Source organism: Oncorhynchus nerka, linkage group LG5, assembly GCF_034236695.1.
Source record: "Oncorhynchus nerka isolate Pitt River linkage group LG5, Oner_Uvic_2.0, whole genome shotgun sequence".
Classification (NCBI taxonomy): Eukaryota; Metazoa; Chordata; class Actinopteri; order Salmoniformes; family Salmonidae; genus Oncorhynchus; species Oncorhynchus nerka.
In genome coordinates this window covers 43,219,971-43,245,616 of record NC_088400.1, presented here as the reverse complement: position 1 = coordinate 43,245,616, position 25,646 = coordinate 43,219,971, and the positions used below count along the sequence as shown (strand labels likewise).

Below are 25,646 nucleotides of genomic sequence, written 5' to 3'. Positions count from 1 at the left end.
CTCTAATGAACTTATCCTCTGCAGCAGCGTTAACTCTGGGTCTTCCTTTCCTGTGGTGGTCCTCATGAGAGCCAGTTTCATCATAGCGTTTGGTTTTTGCAACTGCCCTTCGAGGGCATTATCACTTTAATACAACATGTAACCAACGTATTCAAATGATGATTGACATATTTTCATAAAAAACTTTATTTTGATGAATTTATTCATACTATTTCATCCTTCCACAAGATATAGTACCGAAACAAATCTAGGGTTGCTACCCAAGCCGGCTGGTTGTTTGTTCTATTGGTTCAGCCATTCAGTCTTTTTGTTCTGTGTCTATGGACGCGACCTTGACGTTCGTTCTAAATGTTCCATTGCCATACTGGCTGGCAACGTTCTTATCCCTTGCTTGCTAGCTAGCTAGCCAACTATGGCTAACTTATAATAACAACAGTAGCTGCAGTTGGTTTAAGCTGTTTCTATTTAAATTCATTTGGATACATCAATAACAATGAGTTAATGATTTCACCTTGCATAGAAAATGTGCTCTCTGGTTAGGACACTGTTGTTCAAAGAACACAGCTAAAACAATACAGCTAAAACAATACAGCTAAAACAATCACTTCAAACTGAAGCTGGAAAGACTGCAAACTAGCTGCACTTTGTTTCATTTTACCTTTTTTCAACAGACATTTCTTTGTTTATATCCATAAAAATTATGACAGCTGATTCATGATTTCGACTGGCTGAGAAATGCTGCCTGCCTTTCTCTCTCATCCCGACACCCGACCCCTACAAGTTCATTACTATGGGACAATTTGAATATTGAAACAATTTCGAAATTGTTGGAGAGACAGACAGGAAGGTTTATACAAATCTCTGCTGTTGAAAACTAAATGTTAGTCTAAAATAAATGTGAGATAATGTCTAGATGCTTTTCATAGTGAAGATCAAGTTTATAACTTCCCTGCCTGGGCTGCTGACACAGTGGATTGAGCAGTCAGATGGAACAGAGTAAATAGGCATTTTAAAGTAATATATCCAGCCGGTGATAAATTGTGGAATAGCCACCGGCTGGAATGCGCTTTTAACCAATCAGCATTCAGGATTAGACCCACCCGTTGTATAAAAATTAATAGAACACAGTCTGGCCCAAAAAGACCAGACTACAGCAAATATAACCAACAACACCAAAAGAGATATGAATCATCTTTCATCAATTAAATCTAAAATATCTATCTAATGCAACATTTACTACTGTAAAGATAAAGAAAACATGTACTTTATTTTACAGGATGATATAATGCATGAAGCAAACATGGAATGACATTTTGAAATGTGAAGGTGTAGACTCACTGAAGTCTAGTGGAGGTGTCTTTCATCCCTCGGCACCCTGGTGGAGTTGAACAATTATTGTTCAGCCCTATAGTAGCATGATTCTGGTTCTGATTCTGGATAGCTGAACTCCTGTAAATAGAGAAAGGACATTTAGATGTATGTAACAGTTTTCCAACCATAACATTCAAAGATTTTTTCCAACTAGAGACCCTAGGGAGGATGAATGAAATGTTAAACTACATCAACCTTGTACTTATTCATATGAATTTGGGACTAGAAGGGGGAGCTTCCCTTACACAGACACAGAGAAAACAACTGCAATTTGACAATAGAACAAATAGTGCACCTGGAACATCATCATTATGTTGATAAATTAATTGCAGTCAATCATTTGGAATGAAAAGGTCTAGGTAACCTAATCAGCCAGTGCACACTTTGGCACAGTTTGTATGTCAGTGTCAGACGGCTGGTTTGGAGTCAAGGTGCCTGTGCTGAAGGTCAAGTAAGCAGGCATCGCCACAGACACCTACAAGGGCTTATGTTAAACGACCTCTGCCACTACTGCTTGTAGTACTTGAGGAACACTTTGTTTCGATAAATCATTCCATAGACATTCCCTTCCTAAACCAGACTATATAGTCTTCAGACTCTCTCTCTCTCTCTCTCTCTCTCTCTCTCTCTCTCATCACTATCAGCATTATTCGGAGCTGCAGGCTTGAGGGCAACCAACACAGATACATGTACAAGACAACCAAAATGAAAAACCAGCTCCCAAGATAGAACACCCTTTCTTTGTGGATAGTTACATTAGGTACAGTCTCTTTATTCCTGTACCCTCTTATAACTAACACGTTGACTATGGTCTTTAAGAGCGTTGACAATTGTTGGCTAAACAAAGCGGACATCTTGGAACATACGGCTGGAGCACAGAGACACCTTTGGGTGTGAAAAGCCATTGCATTAGATGGAATGATCGTAGCCCAAGGGCCACATCAAAAACACTCTTAAAACCTTCCAGTGGAGATATGGACCAGGCCAATTTCTCAAATGGCTTTTACTTGTTAATTGCACAGGGGCCAAGTTTGTTATCTAATCCTCAACTACTTGGGCAAACACCAGCAAATAGGACGTGCCTGCTTTTTGAGGTTTTGGGGATGTAGTACAAGCCTCCACTGATACAGCTGTGTCTGCTAGGGACACGCTTACTGCATTTAGCTCTGCTTTAGTTACAGTTGAAGTCAGAAGTTTACATACACTCATTAAAACTCGTTTTTCAACTACCACAAATGTCTTGTTTACAAACTATAGTTTTGGCAAGTTGGTTAGGACATCTATTTTGTGCATGACACAAGTGATTTTTCCAACAATTGTTTACAGACAGATTATTTCACTTATAATTCACTGTATCACAATTCCAGTGGGTCAGAAGTTACATACACGGCCTCCCGGGTGGCGCAGTGGTTAAGGGTGCTGTACTGCAGCGCCAGCTGTGCCACCAGAGACTCTGGGTTCGCGCCCAGGCTCTGTCGTAACCGTCCGCGACCGGGAGGTCCGTGGGGCGAGGCACAATTGGCCTAGCGTCGTCCGGGTTAGGGAGGGTTTGGCCGGTAGGGAAATCATTGTCTCATCGCGCACCAGTGACTCCTGTGGTGGGCCGGGCGCAGTGCGCGCTAACCAAAGTTGCCAGGTGCACGGTGTTTCCTCCGACACATTGGTGCGGCTGGCTTCCAGGTTGGATGGCGCTGTGTTAAGAAGCAGTGTGGCTTGGTTGGGTTGTGTATCGGAGGACGCATGACTTTCAACCTTTGTCTCTCCCGAGCCCGTACGGGAGTTGTAGCGATGATACAAGATAGTAGCTACAAAACAATTGGATACCACGAAATTGGGGAGAAAAAGGGGTAAAATTCACACACAAAAAATAAAAAGAATAAAAATAAGTTTACATACACTAAATAGTTGACTGTGCCTTTAAACAGCTTGCAAAATTACAGAAAATGATGTCATGGCTTTAGAAGCTTCTAATAGGCTAATTGACATAATTTGAGTGAATTAGAGGTGTACCTGTGGATGTATTTCAAGGCCTACCTTCAAACACAGTGCCTCTTTGCTTGACATCATGGGACAATCAAAAGAAATCAGCCAGATGAATGTACTTTGGGACGAAAAGTGCAAATCAATCTCAGAACAAAAGCAAAGGACCTTGTAAAGATGCTGGAGGAAACTGGTACAAAAGCATCTATATACAAGGTTAAACGAGTCCTATATCGACATAACCTGAAAGGCCGCTTAGCAAGGAAGAAGCCACTGCTCCAAAACCACCATAAAAAAGCAAAACTACGGTTTGCAACTGCACATGGGGACAAAGATCATACTTTTTGGAGAAATGTCTTCTGGTCTGATGAAACAAAAATATAACAGTTTGGCCATAATGACCAACGTTATGTTTGTAGGAAAAAGGGGAACGCTTGCAAGCCGAAGAACACCATCCCAAACGTGAAGCACAGGGGTGGCAGCATCATGTTGTGGGGGTGCTTTCCTGCAGGAGGGACTGGTGCGTTTCACAAAATAAATGGCATCATGAGGGGAAACTTTTGTGGATATATTGAAGAAACATCTTTCGACATAAGTCAGGAAGTTAAAGCTTGTTGGCAAATGGGTCTTCCAAACGGACAATGACCCCAAGCATACTTCCAAAGTTGTGGCAAAATGGCTTAAGAACAACAAAGTCAAGGCCCTCACCTCAATCCTATAGAACATTTGTGGGCAGAACTGAAAAATCATGTGCGAGCAGGAAGGCCTACAAACCTGACTCAGTTACACCAGCTCTGTCAGGAGGAATGGGCCAAAATTCACCCAACTTCTTGTGGGAAGCTTGTGGAAGGCTACCTGGAACATTTGACCCAAGTTAAACAATTTAAAAAGCAATGCTACCAAATATTAATTGAGTGTATGTAAACTTCTGACACACTGGAAATGTGATGAAAGAAATATAAGCTGAAATAAATTATTCTCTTTCACATTTTTTTAATAAAATGGTGATCCTAACTCACATAAGACAGGGAATTTTTACTATGATTAAATGTCAGGAATTGTGAAACTGAGTTTAAATGTATTTGGCTAAGGTGTATGTGACCATTGATGATCTTTGCTTCAGGTGAATACCTTCGAGATATTTCTCAAAGGTATTCATCTAAAGCAAAGAGTATCCCAGGTCATGAATTATTTAATAGTCAGTGACAGTGGGTTCCATTGCAATCCACTGGGGTGTACTTATCATCAAAAGGTTTAGATGGGCCAAACATTTCATACTCTGTCTCCTGTGCTCTCCAAGTCTCTATCAGCTTTCATTTGAATAGTCATTTGCAGTAATCGAGTTGGCATACAAAATCTGCTGAAGTTGGATATCTCATTTTAAACAGATGCCTTGATGATTGCGAAAGATGCATCATGAGGAGTTTCACAGATTCCACAGATCATAAACAAGTCTGTGTGTTATGAAAGATGTTCTTCTTCTTTTTGTCTTGAAAAGCATCAACTTTTAATGTCAAAGTGCATAAATGTTTCTTAATCTATTGATTTTCCACGTTGTATTTTACTGAGGCTTTATGAAAGGGGAATAAGAGTGGAATGGTTGATTAAACAGGAATAGATTCTTCATTAATTTAATCTCTCACTGAATCTCCATTATTATACATTATATTTTTCTTTAGGATGCAACTGAATATTGAACAGCTGTGCTGTTGTTTTTGTGAGAGGGAGCACTGTGCACACTCAAGACAGAAAGGAGAAAGAGCCGGAAGGAGAGAGCAAGAATGGAGAACTTGAGACAGTGAGAGAAAGAGAGAAAGAGAGAGAGTGGGAGAGATCTGTGGTGGCCCATGGAATATACCGGTCAACTGCCTGGGGAGTGATCGCAATCTCCTGTAGCTGCTCTCTCACCTCTAGATTTCAATCTGATAAAAGCTCCTTTGGCATTCACAAGCTCAGACAGTGAATAGGGCGGTCTGCCTGCATTATCAGATAGGCGCTATAGCAATATGAGCGTACATTTTGATGTAGTATCAGTCTCAGAGACAACGCTCAGCTGACCACCCTGAGGTCATCCCAAAGACACGAGAGCCAAAAGCGTTTGGGAAGAATGTGAAAACACTATTGTGAAGTCATGCCACATACTGTAGGCTATTGCACATGCTGAGAAGGATGGCAACGTGTGTTGGTTGTGACTGCGCAAGTAAAAGGATGAACTCTGGCACTTCATGGTTGCTCATCATGTGATTTTATGTGCAATTAATGTGATAACATGTGACGTCATCAGTGGCTGTTAGTGCTGTTTAATGAGGGAGGACAATATTTTTTAATGAGCATATTGGGTGTCATTCACATTCCATTCACCAGCTCAATGAACAGTAATGTTGATACGTTTAGGCTACTCCATGATGCTAAAATCTTCCCTATGTGGCTACAAAATAGACTGTGAATCAAAGTTTACGACGTAGGTGCACAGGTCAAGAGAAATTTGAGTAATCAAGGTGACATACATTGGCACATTCAATATCACATTACAGGGTGTAATCATTTGTCCAACAGTTGCAAACAAAATGTTCTATTGGACAAATTCAGGTATGTTTATTCCCGTTTCGTTCAGTTTGCTTCCATTTAAGAAATGTTTTAACAGAATCGTCCGAATGAATACACTCCTGATCACACGCAAACACAGTTCACTTTCATCCCTTTGATCGTTGTATAATTCCTTCTCACATCTATTCACTCTCCTCTGCTCACTTTTTCCCTTTGCTTGTGGACTTCAGACATCAGGCGAAAAAACACTTCCAAGCAAAACCTTCATATCATAACCACTATCCGCTACACACAGCCTACATTCAGTGTCACCATATTACTTTCCCCTTAAAAGGCAGTAGAAGAAGACAAAAATGTATGTTACCCATTGAACGACATCTATTGCAGGATAAATCAACATTAAAGTTGACATATCTGGCCATATATGGATGTAAAATTTTACTTTATGGGTTTGTTACGTAGGCTTCTTCTAAGCCAGGTATTCCCAAACTGGGGTATGTCGTCAAGGGTACGCCAAATAAAAATGTGATTCATATTTTTTTTAAACAGTACATTTGTATATTACAGAGGGGCTATACATTTGGGTGACGTTTTTCACTCACCTGAGTACCCTCGTTTCAGTGCCAAAAACAAAATTAAACCATCTAGTGTTCAGTAAAATAACAACACAAAGTCAAATACAGGTAGCCTAGTAAAATAATTAACAACCAGTCACATTAACCGTTACTCTCTCACAGGAAACATTCACTCTTGCGCAGACATTTAACTTAATTCTTCCTGCTGCAGTGGATATGGCTGGGACAATGTTGGGGGGGAAAGGCCAAAATAAACTGTACAGACAATCATTTCATCAAACAACACTGTTTCACAGCGCATCAGTGACATGGCAGGAGATGTTTTGAAACAATTACTGCTTCGCATACAAGCCAGTGAATTATATGCGTTACAGCTGGATGAATCAACATAAGTGGCAGGCCTGGCACAGCTCCTGGTATATGTCTGTTACGTTTATGGGGGGGTCAATTAAGGAAGACATCCTATTCTGCAAATCATTGGAAACCATGACAACATGAGAGGATATTTTTAAAGTACTGGACAGCTTTGTGACATCAAATGGATTTTGATTGGTATCTGTACTGATGGCACAAAAGCCATGACAGGGAGACATAGTGGAGTGGTAACGCAAGTGCAAGCAGTTGCTCCTGACGCCACTTAAGAACACTGCAGCATCCACCGAGAGGCTCTTGCTGCCAAGGGAATGCCTGGCAGCTTGAAAGACGTTTTGGAAACTACAGTGATAATGGTTAACTTTGTTAAAGCAAGGCCCCTGAATTATCAGGTATTTTCTGCATTATGCAATGATATTGGCAGCGATCATAAAATGCTTTTACAATATACGGAAGTGTGCTGGTTATCAAGGGGCAAAGTATTGACATGTTTAAAAAAAAAAATTGATAGACAAGCTTAACATTTTCTCTACTGACCATAGTTTTCACTTGTCTGACCGCTTGCGTGATGTGTTTCTCACATGACTGGCTTATCTGCGTGATGTTTTTTCTCGCCTGAATGATCTGAATCTAGGATTACAGTGACTCTCGGGACAGAATTGAGGATATGATTAAGTGGAGTCAGTAGAGGTTAAGACGCTGATGCCCTTTGCAACCACGTACCTATGTGAGAGCGGATTCTCGGCCCTCACTAGCATGAAGCTAAATACAGGCACAGACTGTGGGTGGAAAATTATTTAAGACTGAGAATCCAAACATTGCAGAGTTATGTGCATCCTTTCAAGCACACACTTCTGATTAGCCTGTGGTGCATTATTCTACATTTTTGATGAACAAATAAGGTTTTATATGTAAGATGGCTAAATAAAGAGCAAAATTATTGATTATTATATTATTATAATTATTTGTGCCCTGGTCCAATAAGAGCTCTTTGTCACTTCTCATGATCCGGGTTGTGACAAAAACTCACACTCATTCTTATGTTTAATAAATGTATCGTAGAGTGTGTGTGTGGCAGGCTTACAATGATGGGAAAAAACAACATTTGACAGTGCACTGACCCTGGTGCTAGAGGGGGAACGCAGCTGGAGGTTGAATGTTTGAATGGGTACGTGACTAAAAAATATTTGGGAACCACTGTTCTAACCCATCGCTTCTACTACATATAATAATACAATTAACTTATGTCTTTACATTAAAAACCAAAGTCTATCAGAATTCAAGTCATTCCAATAAATGTTATAACCCTTGATATTCAAGAATAGGACTTGGAAATATGGAAGAATAGATTAGCCAAATTGTTTTACATGAGCATTTCCCCAAAACTAAGGACTTATTAACCAGCCCTACTCTGTTGTTTAGGATTTTGTTGTCATGGAGGACTGATTGGGCACATTGATTTGAGTTGATAAAATAAAATGTGGTGCTCACGGAATGGCATGCTTTGAGCACTACTGAAAATGCTAGTTACATGTGAAAAATGAATGCCATATGCTGCATTTGCTGTAGGCCTATTGTTTACCTTTTTGTTGGTGACACTTTGATATCTTGATAATATGCAGCTATTTAAACGGCAAATCCACAGATTAAACAATTAAATAACGGTCGCCGCAGCTCTGTTTTTGGTAAAAAGCTCAGGGATGGGCCTGGAGAAATGTAACCACTCTCAGATTAATAGACAGAGTTATGGATGCAAGGACTGACCATCCATGAAGTCAAAATTATTGTTTTAACTGACTATATAGTGTTTGTTTACGATTACAATGTTTACAAACATTGGAGAAAAACAAGCTTATATTTTTATATTCTTCAAGAATATATATATATATATATAGCCAGTCAAAAGTTTGGACACACCTACTCATTCAAGGATTTTTCTTTATTATTACTATTTTCTACATTGTAGAATAATAGTGAAGACATCAAAACTGAGAAATAGTACATATGGAATCATGTAGTGTTAAACAAATCTAAATATGATTTATATTCAAGATTCTTCAAAGTAGCCAACCTCTTCACACTCCTGCCATTCTCTTTACCAGCTTCATGAGTAAGTCACCTGGAAAGCATTTCAATTAACAGGTGCGCCTTGTTAAAAGTTCATTTGTGGAATTTCATTCCTTCTTAATGCGTTTGAGCCAATCAGTTGTGCTGTGACAAGGTAAGGTTGGTATACAGAAGATAGCTCTATTTGCTTAAAGACCAAGTCCAGAAAATTTCAAGAAAGTCTCTTCAAGTGAAGTCGCAAAAACCGTCAAGCATTATGATGAAACTGTCTCTCATGAGGACCGCCACGGGAAAGGAAGACCCAGAGTTACTTCTGCTGCTGTGGGTGGGTTCATTAGAGTTAACTGCACCTCAGACTGCAGCCCAAATAAATGCTTAACAGAGTTCAAGTAACAGACCCATCTCAACATCAATTGTTCAGAGGAGATTGCGTGAATTAGTCCTTCATGGTCGAATTGCTGAAAAGAAACCACTACTAAAAGACACCAAAAATAAGAAGACACTTGCCTGTGCCACAAAACATGAGCAATAGACAATAGACCTGTGGAAATCTGTCCTTGGTCTGATGAGTCCAAATTTGAGATCTTTGTTTCCAACCGCCGTGTCTTTGTGAGACGCAGAGTAGGTGAACATATGATCTCCGCATGTGTGGTTCCCACTGTGAAGCATGGAAAAGGTGTGATGGTGTGGGGGTGCTTGCTGGTGACTCTGTCAATTATTTATTTAGAATTCAATGTACACTTAACCAGCATGGCTACCACAGCATTCTGCAGCAATATGCAATCCCATCTGGTTTGCGCTTAGTGGGACTATCATTTGTTTTTCAACAGGACAATGACCCAAAACACACCCCCAGGCTGTGTAAGGGCTATTTGTACAAGAAGGAGACTGATGGAGTGCTGCATCAGACGACCTGGCCTCCACAATCACCTGACCTCAACCCAATTGAGATGGTTTGGGGTGAGTTGGACCGCAGAGTGAAGGAAAAGCAGCCAAAAAAAGTGTGCATTCAAATGGCTCTCCTGTGAAGTAGTGACACGGGACATACACCTAGTTTCCTGAAACTAGTCCCATATGTGACTGACTGGCTCAGATCGTTTTTATGTAGCAAAATTTGAAATAGTGTTTTTTTTTACAGTGGATAAAAGTAGAGACTAAGAGCTACACAATTGTATATCATACACTGCATTTTTGAGGAACAATGGGAAAGTAATTCTGCTTTGAAATTTTTGAGAAAATTACCTATGAATGTTTTGGTACCTACTGGAGAGATCTCTTTTGTCTCCACCCATTCAGCATTGTTCACACCCTCACTCCAGCCCCATCCATCTCTTTAAGGATTCACATGTGAGGTCATGTGCTAAAAAGTGGGTAGTGTAGTGAAGATTAAGACTAAAAGTGGTAAAAGTAGTAGTCTACAATAAGGGAAAAAACAGGTAAACAAAAAAAACATATTTTGTAAATATTACATGAATCTTACCCAGACACACTTGTCTAAATGTATAGGTCATGTGAAAGAATTGCTATAACCTCCAGCCACATCTTGCCAAGATGATGGTCCTTACAGAAGGTGTAAACGGTACAGCCAAATGGTTCCTTGCACAGTAGCAATATCAGGAAAAGATATTGTCAATATATATAAAATAATATACTGTATGTACAAGAAATATATCAATAACAATATCTGTGATCGATGAGGTAGTAGTATGTATACAATCAGGGGTAAAGTGGCTGAGCAGCAGGATAAAAAAAATAATAGTAGCAGCAATGTATGGCGTGTGTGTTAGGAGAGAGTCATGTGAATAGAGGCACTGCAGATAGTGCTAATAACTGGTCCGTCCGAACCACACATGAACAAGGGAATCTTCTGTACTGTCCTTGACTTTGGTGCAGGGAATGTGATGTCCGTAGCCTCACAAAACTCCCTGATCTTCTCAAAAATATAAGTTTGTCTAGCTGTGTCCAGTCCAGGTGGTGCTTGTACAGACAGACCATCTATGGGAGGCAGGATGTCAGCGTTACAGCGTCCTTGACGACAGAGCATTGAAGCTGTAAAACAGGAAATAACCAAAAACATGTAGAAGTCATTACAACCTTGTACAACATAAATTTACCTCTCAAGTTTAGATAAGAATAACCTCATACAATGCAATGAAAATTATATTCAAAATTATATTAATATATTCAAAATTATATTAATCGATTCCTTGTAGAGACGCCACCCTGCTGCTTTTGTCACATGGGATGGCAGCATCTTTCCACCAAAGTGTTTGTGCCCTGGGTGGTGTCCTGGTAATACTTTTGCATAATCCTCTGCTTAGTTGTTGATGAAGTTCACCACCTGCTGCAGATCCTCATGCTTCAGGTGACTACAGCTCAGCATTCAACACCATAGTACCTTCCAAACTCACCATTAAGCTTGAGACCCTGGGTCTCGACCCCGCCCTGTGCAACTGTGTCCTGGACTTCTTGACAGGCCTCCCCAGGTGGTTAAGGTAGGAAACAACATCTCCACTCCGCTGATCCTCAACACTGGGGCCACACAAGGGTGCGTTCTCAGCCCTTGTTGTGGAAAATATTGAATCAAATACTTCTCAGATACCGGAGCTTGTGAATTCAAATAGACTTTATTACGGAGATTAACAAAGCCGAGCAATTCCATGGAAGAACTAACACTTCATTCTTAGCACTTGGCTTTTTTATACAGTCTTTTCCTTACATAACGTCATCACTCCACTTTATGAATCTTGTTGTCTTACTTAGTTTCCATTCTCTTATTGGCTCAGACATTGGGGCATAGAGTCTATTGTTGCCCCTCACTGCTTAGCCAATTTTCCTGTCCAGAGGTCTTTACAAGTTCAGGCCGATGTTGTTCATGTATGATTTACCCATGTGCGTGTCCAGTAGCCTTCACAAGATCAGATATGGCCCAGACCAGTCACGTCTTGTTAGTCTACCTTGCCTCATCCACACAGATTCTGCTTACGTTCTGTTTTTTACATGTCCAATGGTCAATTCGATCCAGTTTTGTACACTCTCATGGGTTCAGCCTTCATTCTGTTTACACATGTCTAATATTTCAACTTATATCAGTTATTCTTTCTACTTCAAAGACAACAATATAGGTTACTGAAAATCAACCCTAGTCATGAATTTTCACCTACACCCTCTCCTGTACTCCCTGTTCACCCATGACTGCGTGGCCATGCACGCCTCCAACTCAATCATCAAGTTTGCAGATGACACTACAGTGGTATGCTTGATTACCAGCAATGACGAGACAGCCTACAGGGAGGAGCAGAGGGCCTTCGGAGTGTGTTGTCAGGAAAATAACCTGTCACTCAATGTCAGCAAAACAAAAGAGATGATCGTGGACATCAGGAAACAGCAAAGGGAGCACTCCCCTATCCACATCGACAGGACAGCAGTGGAGAAGGTGGAAGGTTTATAGTTCCTCGGTGTACATATCACCGACAAACTGAAATGGTCCATGCACACAGTGTGGTGAAGAAGGCGCAACCTCGCCTCTTCAACCTCAGAGGCTGAAAAAATGTGGCTTGTCACAGAAATCCCTCACTAACTTTAACAGGTGTACAATTGAGAGCATCCTGCCGCCTGTATCACCACCTGGTATGGCAACTGCACCGCCCACAACTGCAGGGCACTCCAGAGGGTGGTGCAGTCTGCACAACGCATAACCAGGAGCAAACTACCTGCCCTACCAGACACCTACAACACCCGATGTCACTGGAAGGCAAAAAATATCATCAAGGACAATAACCACCCGAGCAACTACCTGTTCACCCCGCTTCCATCCAGAAAGCGAGATCAGTACAGGTGCATCAAAGCTGGGACATAAAGACTGAAAAACAGCTTCTATCTCAAGGCCATTAGATTGTTAAACAGCCACCACTAGCACAGAGAGGCGGCTCCCTACCTAAAGACTTGATGTCATTGGCCACTTTAATAAATCTAACACTAGTCACTTTAATAATGCCACTTCAAGAATGTTTACATATCTCACATTACTCATCTCATGTGTGTATACTGTATACTGTATCCTTCACTATCAATTCTTTACTATCTATTGAATCTTAGCCGCTTTGTCACTGCCCATCCATTAACTATTCTCATCCCATTTCTTTACTCGATTGTGTGTATTAGGTTTTGTTGTGATATTTGTTACCTATTAGGTTTAGTTGTGGAATTGTTAGATATTACCTGTTAGATACTGCTGCACTGTCAGATCTAGAAGCATAAGCATTTTGCTACACTCGCAATAACATCTGCTAACCCTGTGTATGTGACAAATACAATTTGACCTGTGCCTGCTTGGGCCAGCTATCTTTTGATGGCAGGCATTGGACAATTCTCCTAGTATTACTGGTAGAGGAGAATCAGGCGTGTTCTACTAATGCTGAAAGACAAATTCCATAAACAAATATTTTGGCATTATTATACAATAGATAGCCATAATCACCGTCAGACACACCTGGCTAACTTGATTGTTCATGTAATCATCTGGCCAGGTGGAGCCTATTGTTTACACATGTTAGCTAAACAATGAAACATAATCCTAATCGATATAGTACTAACAATATAAACCGATTGTCATAGCTAGCTAAAGTAGCCAAATTATCTAGCTAACCTTAGGCAATAACTAGCAATGTGAAATGAGATAACATTACTACACACAAATCATAAACATAATGTTAGCTAACGAGCCAGCCATCTAACGTCAGCTAGCTAGCTTACAGTCAGATTTAATTTGGGGTTATTTGTTTATACATGGAGCTAGCTAGCTAGCTAACTAAACAATGAACCATGACCCCAATCCATAGAGTACTAGCAATACAAACAGATTGTCATAGCTAGCTAAAGTTAACCAAATAGGTTTAATTTTAGCTAGTTAGCTAGCTAACTTTAGACTATAACTAGCAATACGAAATGCCATTCTGAGAAAACATTAACATACTACACACAAATCATAAAAATAATGTTAGCTAGCGAGCCAGCCATCTAACATCAGCTAGCTAGCTAACAGCCAGCTTTAATTTGGGGTATTTTGTTTATACATGGAGCTAGCTAGCTAGCCAGCTAAACAATAAACCATAATCCCAATCCATAGAGTACTAGCAATACAAACCAATTGTCATAGCTAATTAAAATGAACCAAATAGGTTCAATATTAGCTAGTTAGCTAGCTAACATTAGGCAATAACTAGCCATGTGAAATTGCATTCCGAGATAACATTACTACACACAGATTGAAGCTATAAGCTATAGATCTAAGCATAACTCTTGAGCTGTCTGTATCCTCTGACTGGTGTTTAATTGTTTATGAAACCAAATATGCTTCTCTGCATCTCTGCTAGAATATGGCTAAGATAGTTAGACAAGCTACCTACTCAAACTTGATTGTTACCCTGAAATTGCTTTTGGTACATAGGTTCCCAATCTCCCAACCTTACACCTAGCTATCTGGGCTAGCTGAAGCCAACTTCATAAAATGACTAGGTGGCTAGTAGTAGTAGTAGTAGTAGTAGTAGTAGTAGTAGTAGTGAGAGAGACAGCGAGAGAGAGAAAGAGTATACAAAACATTAGGATCACCTTCCTAATATTGAGTTGCACAACAGCCTCAATGTGATGGGGCATGGACTCTACAAGGTCTTGAAAGCGTTACACAAGGATGCTGGCCCATGTTGACTCCAATCCTTCCCACAGTTGTGTCAAGTTGGCTGGATGTACTTTGGGTGGTGGACCATTCTGGATACACACAGGAAATTGTTGAGCGTGAAATACCCAGCCTCGTTACACCTAGTACCATAACCCGTTCAAAGGCACTTACATTTTTTGTTTTGCCCATTCACCCTCTGAACGCCACACATACATAATCCATGTCTCAATTGTCTCAAGGCTTAAAAATCCTTCTTTAATTAACCTTTTTCCTCCAATTCATCTACACTGGTGGAAGTGGATTTAACAAGTGACATCAATAAGGGATCATAGCTTTCACCTGGATTGACCTGGTCAGTCTATGTCATGGAAAGTGCAGGTGTTTTAAATGTTTTGTATAAAGTGCCTTCAGAAAGTCTCCACAGCCTTACACCTTTTCCACATTTTATTGTGTTACAGCTTGAATATAAAATGGATTAAATTGATTTCTTTGTCACTGGCCTGCATGCAATACCCCATCATGTGAAAGTGGGATTTCTGTTTTTTGACATTTTTACAAATTAATAAAAAATCACTTGAGTCATTAAGTCTTCAACCCCTTTGTTATGGCAAGCCTAAATAAATTGAGGTGTGTCATTACAAAGATACAGGTGCCCATCATAAATCAGTTGCCAGAGAGGAAGGAAACCTCTCAGCCAATGCTGACTTTAAAACAGTTACATAGTTTATCCCCCCCGGATCCGGGATAATTGTCATCAACTACGCTAAATAGCATAGCGCAGCGGTCAAATAATCTTACTAGAAAATATTCGTATTCATGAAATCACAAGTGAAATATAACGAAACACAGCTTAGCCTTTTGTTAATCACCCTTTCTTCTCAGATTTTGAAATTATGCTTTACAGCGAAAACAATACAAGCGTTTTTAACAATATTTTTACAGTTTTGGAAACTTTAGAGTGTTTTCTATCCTAAGCTGTGAATTATATGCATATTCTAGCATCTGGTCCTGAGAAATAGGCAGTTTATTTTGGGAACGTATTTTTCCAAAAATAAAAATAGTTCCCCCTAGCTTCTGTGAGTTGGTCTGACAGCTGGTGCTTAAAGCTAGTGAGGGAGGTAAGAGTATCCAGCTTTAGTGATTTTTGCAGTTTGTTCCAGTCATTGGCAGCAGAGAACTGGAAGGAAAGGCGGCCAAAGAAGAATTGGCTTTGGGGGTGACCAGTGAGATATACCTGCTGGAGCACGTGCTACGGGTGGGTGCTGCTATGGTGACCAGTGAGCTGAGATAAGGCGTGTCTTTAACTAGCAGAGACTTGTAGATGGCCTGGAGCCAGTGGGTTTGGCGTTGAGTATGAAGCGAGGGCCAGCCAACGAGAGCGTACAGGTCGCAGTGATGGGTAGTATATGGGGCTTTGGTGACAAAACCGATGGCACTGTGATAGACTGCATCCAATTTGAATACCAATATTCAAAAACATGCATCCTGTTTGCAACAAGGCACTAAAGTAATACTGTTAAGAAAATGTTTAAAGCAATTAACTTTTTTTCCTGAATACAAAGTTTTATGTTTGGAGCAAATGCAATACAACACATTACTAAGTACCACTCTCCATATATTTAAGCATAGTGGTGGCTGCATTCATGTTATGGGTATGTTTGAAATCGTTAAGGACTGGGGAGATTTTCAGGATAAAAATGTTATGGAATGCAGTTAATCACTTGCAAAATCCTAAAGGAAAACCTGGTTCAGATTGCTTTCCACCAGACACTGGGAGATGAACCTTTCAGCAGGATAATAACCGAAAACACAAGGCCAGATCTACACTGGACTTGCTTTACCAAGAAGACAGTGAATGTTCCTTTGTGACCGAGTTGTGGTTTTGACTGAAATCTTCGTGAAAATCTATGGCAAGACTTGAAAATGGACAAATATTGTAAAATCCAGGTGAGCAAAGCTCTTACTCAGAAAGACTCACAGCTGTAATCACTGCCAAAAGTGACTCTAACATTACATTTAACATTTTACATTTAAGTCATTTAGCAGACGCTCTTATCCAGAGTGACTTACAAATTGGTGCGTTCACCTTAAGACATCCAGTGGAACAGCCACTTTACAATAGTGCATCTAAATCTTTTAAGGGGGGGTGAGAAGGATTACTTTATCCTATCCTAGGTATTCCTGAAAGAGGTGGGGTTTCAGGTGTTTCCGGAAGGTGGTGATTGACTCCGCTGTCCTGGCGTCGTGAGGGAGTTTGTTCCACCATTGGGGGGCCAGAGCAGCGAACAGTTTTGACTGGGCTGCGCGGGAACTGTACTTCCTCAGTGGTAGGGAGGCGAGCAGGCCAGAGGTGGATGAACGCAGTGCCCTTGTTTGGGTGTATGGCCTGATCAGAGCCTGGAGGTACTGAGGTGCCGTTCCCCTCACAGCTCCGTAGGCAAGCACCATGGTCTTGTAGCGGATGCGAGCGGAAGCCAGTGGAGACGGAAGAGCGGGGTGAGAGAGAACTTGGGAAGGTTGAACACCAGACGGGCTGCGGCGTTCTGGATGAGTTGTAGGGGTTTAATGGCACAGGCAGGGAGCCCAGCCAACAGCGAGTTGCAGTAATCCAGACGGGAGATGACAAGTGCCTGGATTAGGACCTGCGCTGCTTCCTGTGTGAGGCAGGGTCGTACTCTGCGGATGTTGTAGAGCATGAACCTACAAGAACGGGCCACCGCCTTGATGTTAGTTGAGAACGACAGGGTGTTGTCCAGGATCACGCCAAGGTTCTTAGCGCTCTGGGAGGAGGACACAATGGAGTTGTCAACCGTGATGGCGAGATCATGGAATGGGCAGTCCTTCCCCGGGAGGAAGAGCAGCTCCGTCTTGCCGAGGTTCAGCTTGAGGTGGTGATCCGTCATCCACACTGATATGTCTGCCAGACATGCAGAGATGCGATTCGCCACCTGGTCATCAGAAGGGGAAAGGAGAAGATTAATTGTGTGTCATCTGCATAGCAATGATAGGAGAGACCATGTGAGTTTATGACAGAGCCAAGTGACTTGGTGTATAGCGAGAATAGGAGAGGGCCTAGAACAGAGCCCTGGGGACGCCAGTGGTGAGAGCGCGTGGTGAGGAGACAGATTCTCGCCACGCCACCTGGTAGGAGCGACCTGTCAGGTAGGACGCAATCCAAGCGTGGGCCGCGCCGGAGATGCCCAACTCGGAGAGGGTGGAGAGGAGGATCTGATGGTTCACAGTATCGAAGGCAGCCGATAGGTCTAGAAGGATGAGAGCAGAGGAGAGAGAGTTAGCTTTAGCAGTGCGGAGGGCCTCCGTGATACAGAGAAGAGCAGTCTCAGTTGAATGACTAGTCTTGAAACCTGACTGATTTGGATCAAGAAGGTCATTCTGAGAGAGATAGCGGGAGAGCTGGCCAAGGACGGCACGTTCAAGAGTTTTGGAGAGAAAAGAAAGAAGGGATACTGGTCTGTAGTTGTTGACATCGGAGGGATCGAGTGTAGGTTTTTTCAGAAGGGGTGCAACTCTCGCTCTCTTGAAGACAGAAGGGACGTAGCCAGCGGTCAGGGATGAGTTGATGAGCGAGGAGAGGTAAGGGAGAAGGTCTCCGGAAATGGTCTGGAGAAGAGAGTAACATGTAATGACTCAGGGGTTTGAATACTTAATTAACTAGATATTTCAGAATTATTTCATTTGCAATAAATTTGGAAACATTTCTAAATACAAGGTTTCTCTATATCATTATGGGGTATTGTGTGTAGATGGGTGAGAAAAAAATAAATGTAATCGATTTTTTAATTCAGGCTGTAACAACAAAATGTGCAATAATATGTATAATATACACTACATGACCAAAAGTATGTGAACACCTGCTCGTCGAACGTCTCATTCCAAAACCATGGGCATTAATATGGAGTTGGACCCCCAATAACAGCCTCCACTCTTCTGGGAAGGCTTTTCACTAGATGTTGCAACTTGCTTCCATTCAGCCACAAGAGCATTAGTGAGTTCGGGCACTGATGTTGGGCGATTAGGCCCTGACCTCAAACCCATCGAACAGGGCTCTGTGCAGGCCAGTCAAGTTCTTCAACACTGATCTCGACAAACCATTTCCCTATGGACCTTGCTTTATGCACGGGGGCATTGTCATGCTGAAACAGCAAAGGGCCTTCCCCAAACTGTTTCCACAAAGTTGAAAGCACAGAATCGTCTAGAATGTCATTGTATGCTGTAGCACTAATATTTCCCTTCACTAGAACTAAGGGGCCTAGCCCTAACCATGTAAAACAGTCCTTGACCATTATTTATCCTCAACCAAACTTTACAGTTGGCACTATGCATTGGGGCAAGTAGCGTTTTCCTGGCCTCTGCCAAACCCAGATTCGATCCGTCAGACTGCCAGATGGTGAAGCATGATTAATCACTCCAGAGAACGTGTTTCCACTGCTCCAGAGTCCAATGGCGGCGAGCTTTACACCACTCCAGCCAACGCTTAGCATTGCCCATGGTGAGGCTTGTGTGCGGCTGCTCGGCCATGGAAACCAATTTCATGAAGCTCGCAACAAACTGTTTTTGTGCTGCTGTTTCTTCCAGAGGCAGTTTGGAACTCGGTAGTGAGTATTGCAAGCGAGGACAGATGATTTTTATGCTCTATGCAGAACTCGGCGGATCCGAAATGTGAGCTTGTGTGGCCTACCACTTCGCACTGAGCCGTTGTTGCTCCTAGACGTTTCCACTTCACAATAACAGCACTTACATTTGACCGGGGCAGCAATAGCATGGCAGAAATTTGATGAACTGACTTGTTGGAAAGGTGGTGTCCTATGACGGTACCACATTGAAAGTCATTGAGCACTTCAGTAAGGCCATTCTACTGCCAATGTTCGTCTATGGAGATTGCATGGCTGTGTGCTCGATTGTATACATCTGTTAGCAAGAGTTGTAGCTGAAATAGGCAAATCCACTAATTTGAAGGGTCCACATACGTTTGAATAATATATATATATATATATATGTATGTATGTATGTATGTATGTATGTATGTATGTATGTGTGTGTGTTAAACAGGACAAATCTGATGGGGCATGTTCCCCTGTGCCCCTTATGAGTAAGTGTTCGGGTAACACTGAGGCATTACATTACTGTTGAATGAATTTATTTGAGAATCTTGTTCCGTGTAAAGCTTTGGCCCATCCTATTACTACAGGTGAGAGGCAATATCTCAACCCCACTCTCTGCTGCTGAAAAGAAAAGCAGACACATCTTGACTACAGATGCTACTCTTTCAGAGTGTGATGGTGTTTGTTTTGACACCTTTTGGATTAATTTTCTAATTGGATTTTTAAAAACGGATTAACCTCCCGGATCTTCATCTATTAGCTTTTGCGGCCTTTGTGATAATCCGTATAATTACAAACCTAATTTTCTTCCCATTAGGTTCTGCCCTCCAACAATTTCTACGTGTTGATTGTGTTCACTCTCAATGTGTTTGGACGGCGGAAATAATCATGTTTTTCCAATCATGTTTTTTTTATTTTGTTCCATGGTCATTTTGCAGCTAGTGTGCAGTTTCTATTACTTACGAGGGGTGGAAGTTTATCTAAGAAAATCAATAAAATCATGCTCATTATTTCAGTGTAAGTGTCAGAAAAGCAAAAGATATGGTCCTGTATAAACAATATAACTGTTTCAATGTGAAGAAAACACACAGAGATGGAAATAGATGGAACGTCTTGGATTTAAAAAAAGTTGAATTGGGAAAAAACATAACATGTGGACTTGTGGACAAACATTGTTGCTAGCAATTCCTCACTTTACAATATGAACATGAAAAGATTTAGCGTCATTGTTTAGCTGCTTATGGTCTTACATATTTTGCACAAGTAATACATATAAATCCGAACACAGCCACTGAATCCTCCTTGGTTAGAATAATGATCAGATGTATCATAGAGGCAGTTTTCTTATAACTCCTCCACTCATCTACCTTGATCAGTTTGCTGTGGATGAAACACAACAATAGACTGCAGACTCTTTGAAGTGATTTGTGTTATAAGGAGACCCAACCGATATAACAAATGACTATAGACAAATTGTTCTTAAATTCAAAGCACGAGAGTAAACCATTGAAAGAAAAGAGTTCAATGGCCTAAATTGAGACAGTATGTTGAATAAGTATGTGAGTCAGGGGATATAGGTGGGGCATGATTGCTGGTTTCAGCTGCAGTACTGTGTGAAATGCTTATGATGGCTCAGGATGTTGAAAATGAGTCATTTGCGTCAGAGAAACAAGGCCATTCTAATCTGTCCTCGATGTTCATTGAAATAAGATGACAGTCAATTTCACCACAGTAATAAGATGATCTCATCCATTTTAGTGTCCATTTATAATCTTAAAAGAATGTTTATATTGACATCCATGAAGGTTTTCACATGTCACTTTTTCTTACCAATTTATGCTCTCTAATTATATTCTCTTGTTGTGTGTGTTCCCTCTCTCTCGTAGAGCCGTGACAGAATGGTCGACTGTATGAGTAAAGTCATGCTGCACACGGCCCTCTCATGCTGGCAACCGTTCCTGGGACTGGCTCTTGTGGCCGTCTTCGTGGGTTCCGCATTGGGATGTCCCGCCCGCTGCGACTGCTCGGCCCAGAGCAAGTCGGTCCTGTGCCACCGCAAACGCCTACCTAGCATCCCAGACGGTATCCCCATCGAGACCAGGATCCTGGACCTGAGCAAGAACAAGCTGCAGGCCGTCAACCCGGATGACTTTGCCCCCTATCCTGGTCTAGAGGATTTGGACCTCAGTGGGAACATTATCAGCTATGTGGAGCCGGGGGCCTTCAACCCTCTGTACAGTATGCACTCCCTTAGTCTCAAAAGCAATCGTATTAAGCTCATTCCTATGGGTGTCTTCACAGGCCTGTCCAACCTCACCCGGTTGGATGTCAGCGACAACAATATTGTCATCCTGCTGGACTACATGTTCCAGGACTTGAACAATCTGAAGTTCCTGGAGGTGGGTGACAATGACCTAGTGTACATCTCCCACCGGGCGTTCAGTGGACTGCTGAGCCTAGAGACTCTAACCCTGGAGAGATGCAATCTGACAGTGGTGCCTACTGAGGCCTTGTCCCACCTGCACAACCTGGTAAGACTTCACCTGCGATACCTCAGCATCAGCACCTTGCATGCCTACTCCTTCAAGAAGCTGTTCCGATTGCGCCACCTGGAGATTGACAGCTGGACCTCGCTGGACAGTGTGCCGGCCAACACGCTGCACGGCCTCAATTTGACCACGCTTTTCATCACCAACACCAACCTGTCCACCTTCCCATACCAGGCGATCAAGCACCTGCACTACCTGACGCTCCTCAACCTGTCCTTCAACCGCATCAGACACATCGAAGGCAGGATGCTGTCGGAGTTAGTGCACCTAAGGGAACTGCATCTGGTCGGGGCTCAATTGTCGACTGTTGATCCGTACGCATTTCAGGGCCTCCGGTGGCTAAAGGTTTTCAACGTCTCCCACAACCGTTTGGACACCCTGGAGAAGGGTGTCTTCCAAGCTCCTGAGGCTCTGGAGGTACTCTTGATCGATGACAACCCCCTGGTTTGCGACTGCCGCCTCATGTGGATCCTGCAGAGGAGGCAGTCCATCTACTTTGGTGACTCGCAGCCGGAGTGCAGTACCCCCGAGGGCATCCGCGGCAGGCCTTTCAGGGAGTTCAAGGAGACCTTGCTCTCCTACTATGTGACGTGCACCAAGCCCAAAATACGGGAGAACAAGACGCAAACAATTGCCGTAGACGAAGGTCAGCCAGTGAGACTGTACTGCAGTGTTGAGGGGACCCCCAGGCCGGTGGTGTCGTGGCTGTCCCCACGCCGGCGCCTCCTCACCAACAAGAGCCACGGTAGAGTCATGGTCCACAACAATGGGACGCTGGAGATCAAGGCGGCCGAGGTGCAGGACGGCGGGGTGTACCTTTGCATTGCAACCAACACTGCGGGTAATGACTCATTAATGACCTCCCTAGCAGTGAAAAGCCTGGGGTCGCTCTACGCAAACAGGACCCAGTACTACACAGATCCCAGCAATGCAACTACCAATGGGACTATCAACGTGACCTACGGCTTGGACCTAAAGACTATCTTAGTGTCGACAGCAATGGGTTGTTTCACATTCCTGGGGGTGGTTTTGTTCTGCTTCCTCCTCCTGTTCGTTTGGAGTCGGGGCAAAGGGAAGCATAAAAACAACATAGATATTGAATACGTACCTCGGTCCAAGTCTAATGGCACCTCTTTAGATGGAGGAGCAGAGGGGGAAGCTGGACCCCGTCGCTTTAACATGAAAATGATCTAACATGGTTTGTGAATCTGGGAATCCAAATGTTGGGAATAATCTAAGGATTATTTATTAACTTCTGAATTTCCCACTACTGCATGAGAATGCTACAGGGAATGGAAATAGCACTGCAGAGCGCCATAACAGGACACAGGAGTGCAGTCCCAAATCATTCCATCTTATTGGATGCAATGCTACGACATTGTGACGTATGTTTTTGCACAGTTGTCAGTGAGCCTGTCTAACACGGATCCTCCGAAATGAACTTAATTGCTACCCAGGTGACCTGTAAGGAAAAGGTGTCAGTAATCAAGCTTTTCAAATTCAATTTATATACCCAAGAGGAATCCATAAGTGCTGGGTTGGAATTAAAGACACTACAGAACCGTGTACAGTACAAATTTGTATCTAAAAGTATTACTCTTATTTGTTTGGTCTTGCACCATGCTTACTCACAGAACAGACTGATCAAACTGAGCATCATTCCCTCCGACCATAATCTTTGCATATGTGTACGTAAATGCTTCATTATGTACGTGTATGTACATATTCATTAAAAACAAACTGTTCATAGCAATACTCATGGGATGCAACGTCAGCCAAAATCTCAATTCCCCCAACCTAATAAGCAAAATTGTAACTCCCCACTTAAGAAATTGTCCATGAAAATAGGAAAGGGCTTCTACAGGATTGCAACGTCACACTGGAGAAAAGATACCTGTTCCCCTAAATATTTAATTTGATTTATTGTCAAGCATAAATGAAAATTTATTTTATTCATCAAAGTGGTTTGAGGTTTTTTGAAAAGTTAGTATTATAACACTATTCTGGGGAGTAATAAATACTTTTGAGGATCTTGAAGTTGACAGAGAACCTACAAAGACCACTTTTTCATCCTATTTTTGTCTTTTTATTACTTTTACCGTAACCTTTGCCTAATGGCAAAAAACATGTGTCCATCTTGCTGCAGTGAAGTTGATATCTTCTCTCCCCAGTAAGACATTTTGACTTTGTTGTGGTAGTTCCTCATTTTGTTGTAGAATCATTTAGATTGTGACAAGTTCAAAGTAAAAAAAAAAAAATCATGTATGTGAAATAAAATAAGATTTATTTGTAACATTTAGTGTGTCTACATATTGACTACAATGACAAAGCTAAATTGGGTATTTATCAGTATAATATTATCTGCCTGTTGAACATCTGGAAACAGCAAAGTAACACTAACAGGGAAAAGCCATATGGTTGAATAAAATTGTTAAATTGGAACATTTAAAATATCAATCACTGGTATTAAAGAAACTGAATTGTACTCTACTGTTTTACAGTGTATGTGAATTGTAAGGGTTGTGCATTTCTACATCAGATTAGGTTGACAAGGCCATCAGAAGATCTGCAGAAACACATTTATGACAGATCACAGGTTGAGAAAATTAAATGGTTTGGGGCATTGCCTTTCCAGAATGTTCAATTACTGTACACAAAAATTATCCCTTTCACTCACTAAAAACCATAACCTTTGAACCTTTGTGTGATACCCCCCTCGAACCTTTAAAATCAATGCACATCAGATAGGCATGGTGCAAAATGTCAAGCCTTGACAGCATGATATTGCAGGTAGTTTGTGTCAAGAGGAAGGCGCTATCAGAGGAGGAATGTGGAGGAATTCATTTAACCTTCTGACACAGTCCAAATGAGCACCTGGAGGGTTGCCATGTATAATTGGATGAGGACAGCAAATCAGAGGGGTATCTTGGGTTAAGCAGATAGCAGATTACAATGCTACAGAAGATACAATGCTGCCCAATTCACTACATTTGTAAGACTGATTTATTAGATTGTTCCTTCATTACTGTGTCCCAGCTGTGCTTTTCTCTGTCTTTAAAATTGTTCATATCATCCCCTTGCTTCACAGTGAATGAGAATGAAATTGAATGTCAAGCAGATTTGTACTTAATCTAATACGATAAACATTTTAATACAAAAAACTGAGAGCATATGAATCAATTAGGTTTAGCACTTATCACTGCTTGTCACTTCTGTAATTTTGTTGCACCATAGTTAAATGTAATGTCCCCATATTTGAGGACCCTATTAGATTTTTTTTATTCAAGTCAGTCTGGTTTGAGAATGGTAGCCTTATCTGTAAAAGCAGGGTGTCTGTGGAAAGCTGAGTATCTAGGCTATTGATCTTACTACCATATATGGGCATTCGAATGTAATAAGGGCAGGCCGAGCCGATGACCTCATTTCAAGCAGAGGAGGTCTAAGAGAGCGAGAGGGAGGAAGAGAGTAAGTTTGAGCTGGTTAAAAATGGCGGGAAAAGGGAGATGGTTTGTTAAAGAAGAATGGTAGAAAGTGTAAGCAGAGTGAGCTGAAGACAGGAGGAGAAAGGAAGTGAATGAGGGTGAAGTATCGGAAGTGGTAGGTGTGGTCAAGTTCTCGGAGCCCGAGGCTTGCACCGAGGGTCAGGATAAAGATAAAGATAAAGTTTTGGGAAAAGGTGGACCCTTGCCTTTTGGTTTCAGGGTGGGTGAAAACAGAGTTGGGTGCTGTGGAATCGGTGAGGGTAACCAGAAGTGGTCTTTTGATAATTGCTTGTGTTTCTGCTGGTCAGAGGGAGGAGGCTCTCCACGTTAAATGAATGGGGGCAAGACATGGGAATTGATTTGCTCTCAAGACAAGGGTGCCATTGAAAGAAGTGATTACTGGG

The 25,646-nt window shown here is 41.9% G+C and overlaps 1 protein-coding gene across 1 annotated transcript in view; it reads left to right on the top strand.

The window, feature by feature from the left end:
• Positions 1–24,059, top strand: part of LOC135559461 (leucine-rich repeat and immunoglobulin-like domain-containing nogo receptor-interacting protein 2) — a 157,171-nt gene extending 133,112 nt beyond the window's left edge. Inside the window, exon 2 of the mRNA XM_065018233.1 lies at positions 21,098–24,059. Within this exon, the coding sequence (XP_064874305.1) occupies positions 21,110–22,954 (1,845 nt within the window). The 5' untranslated portion in view covers positions 21,098–21,109 and the 3' untranslated portion in view covers positions 22,955–24,059. The remainder of the gene's footprint in view (positions 1–21,097) is intronic.
• Positions 24,060–25,646: the final 1,587 nt, after the last annotated feature.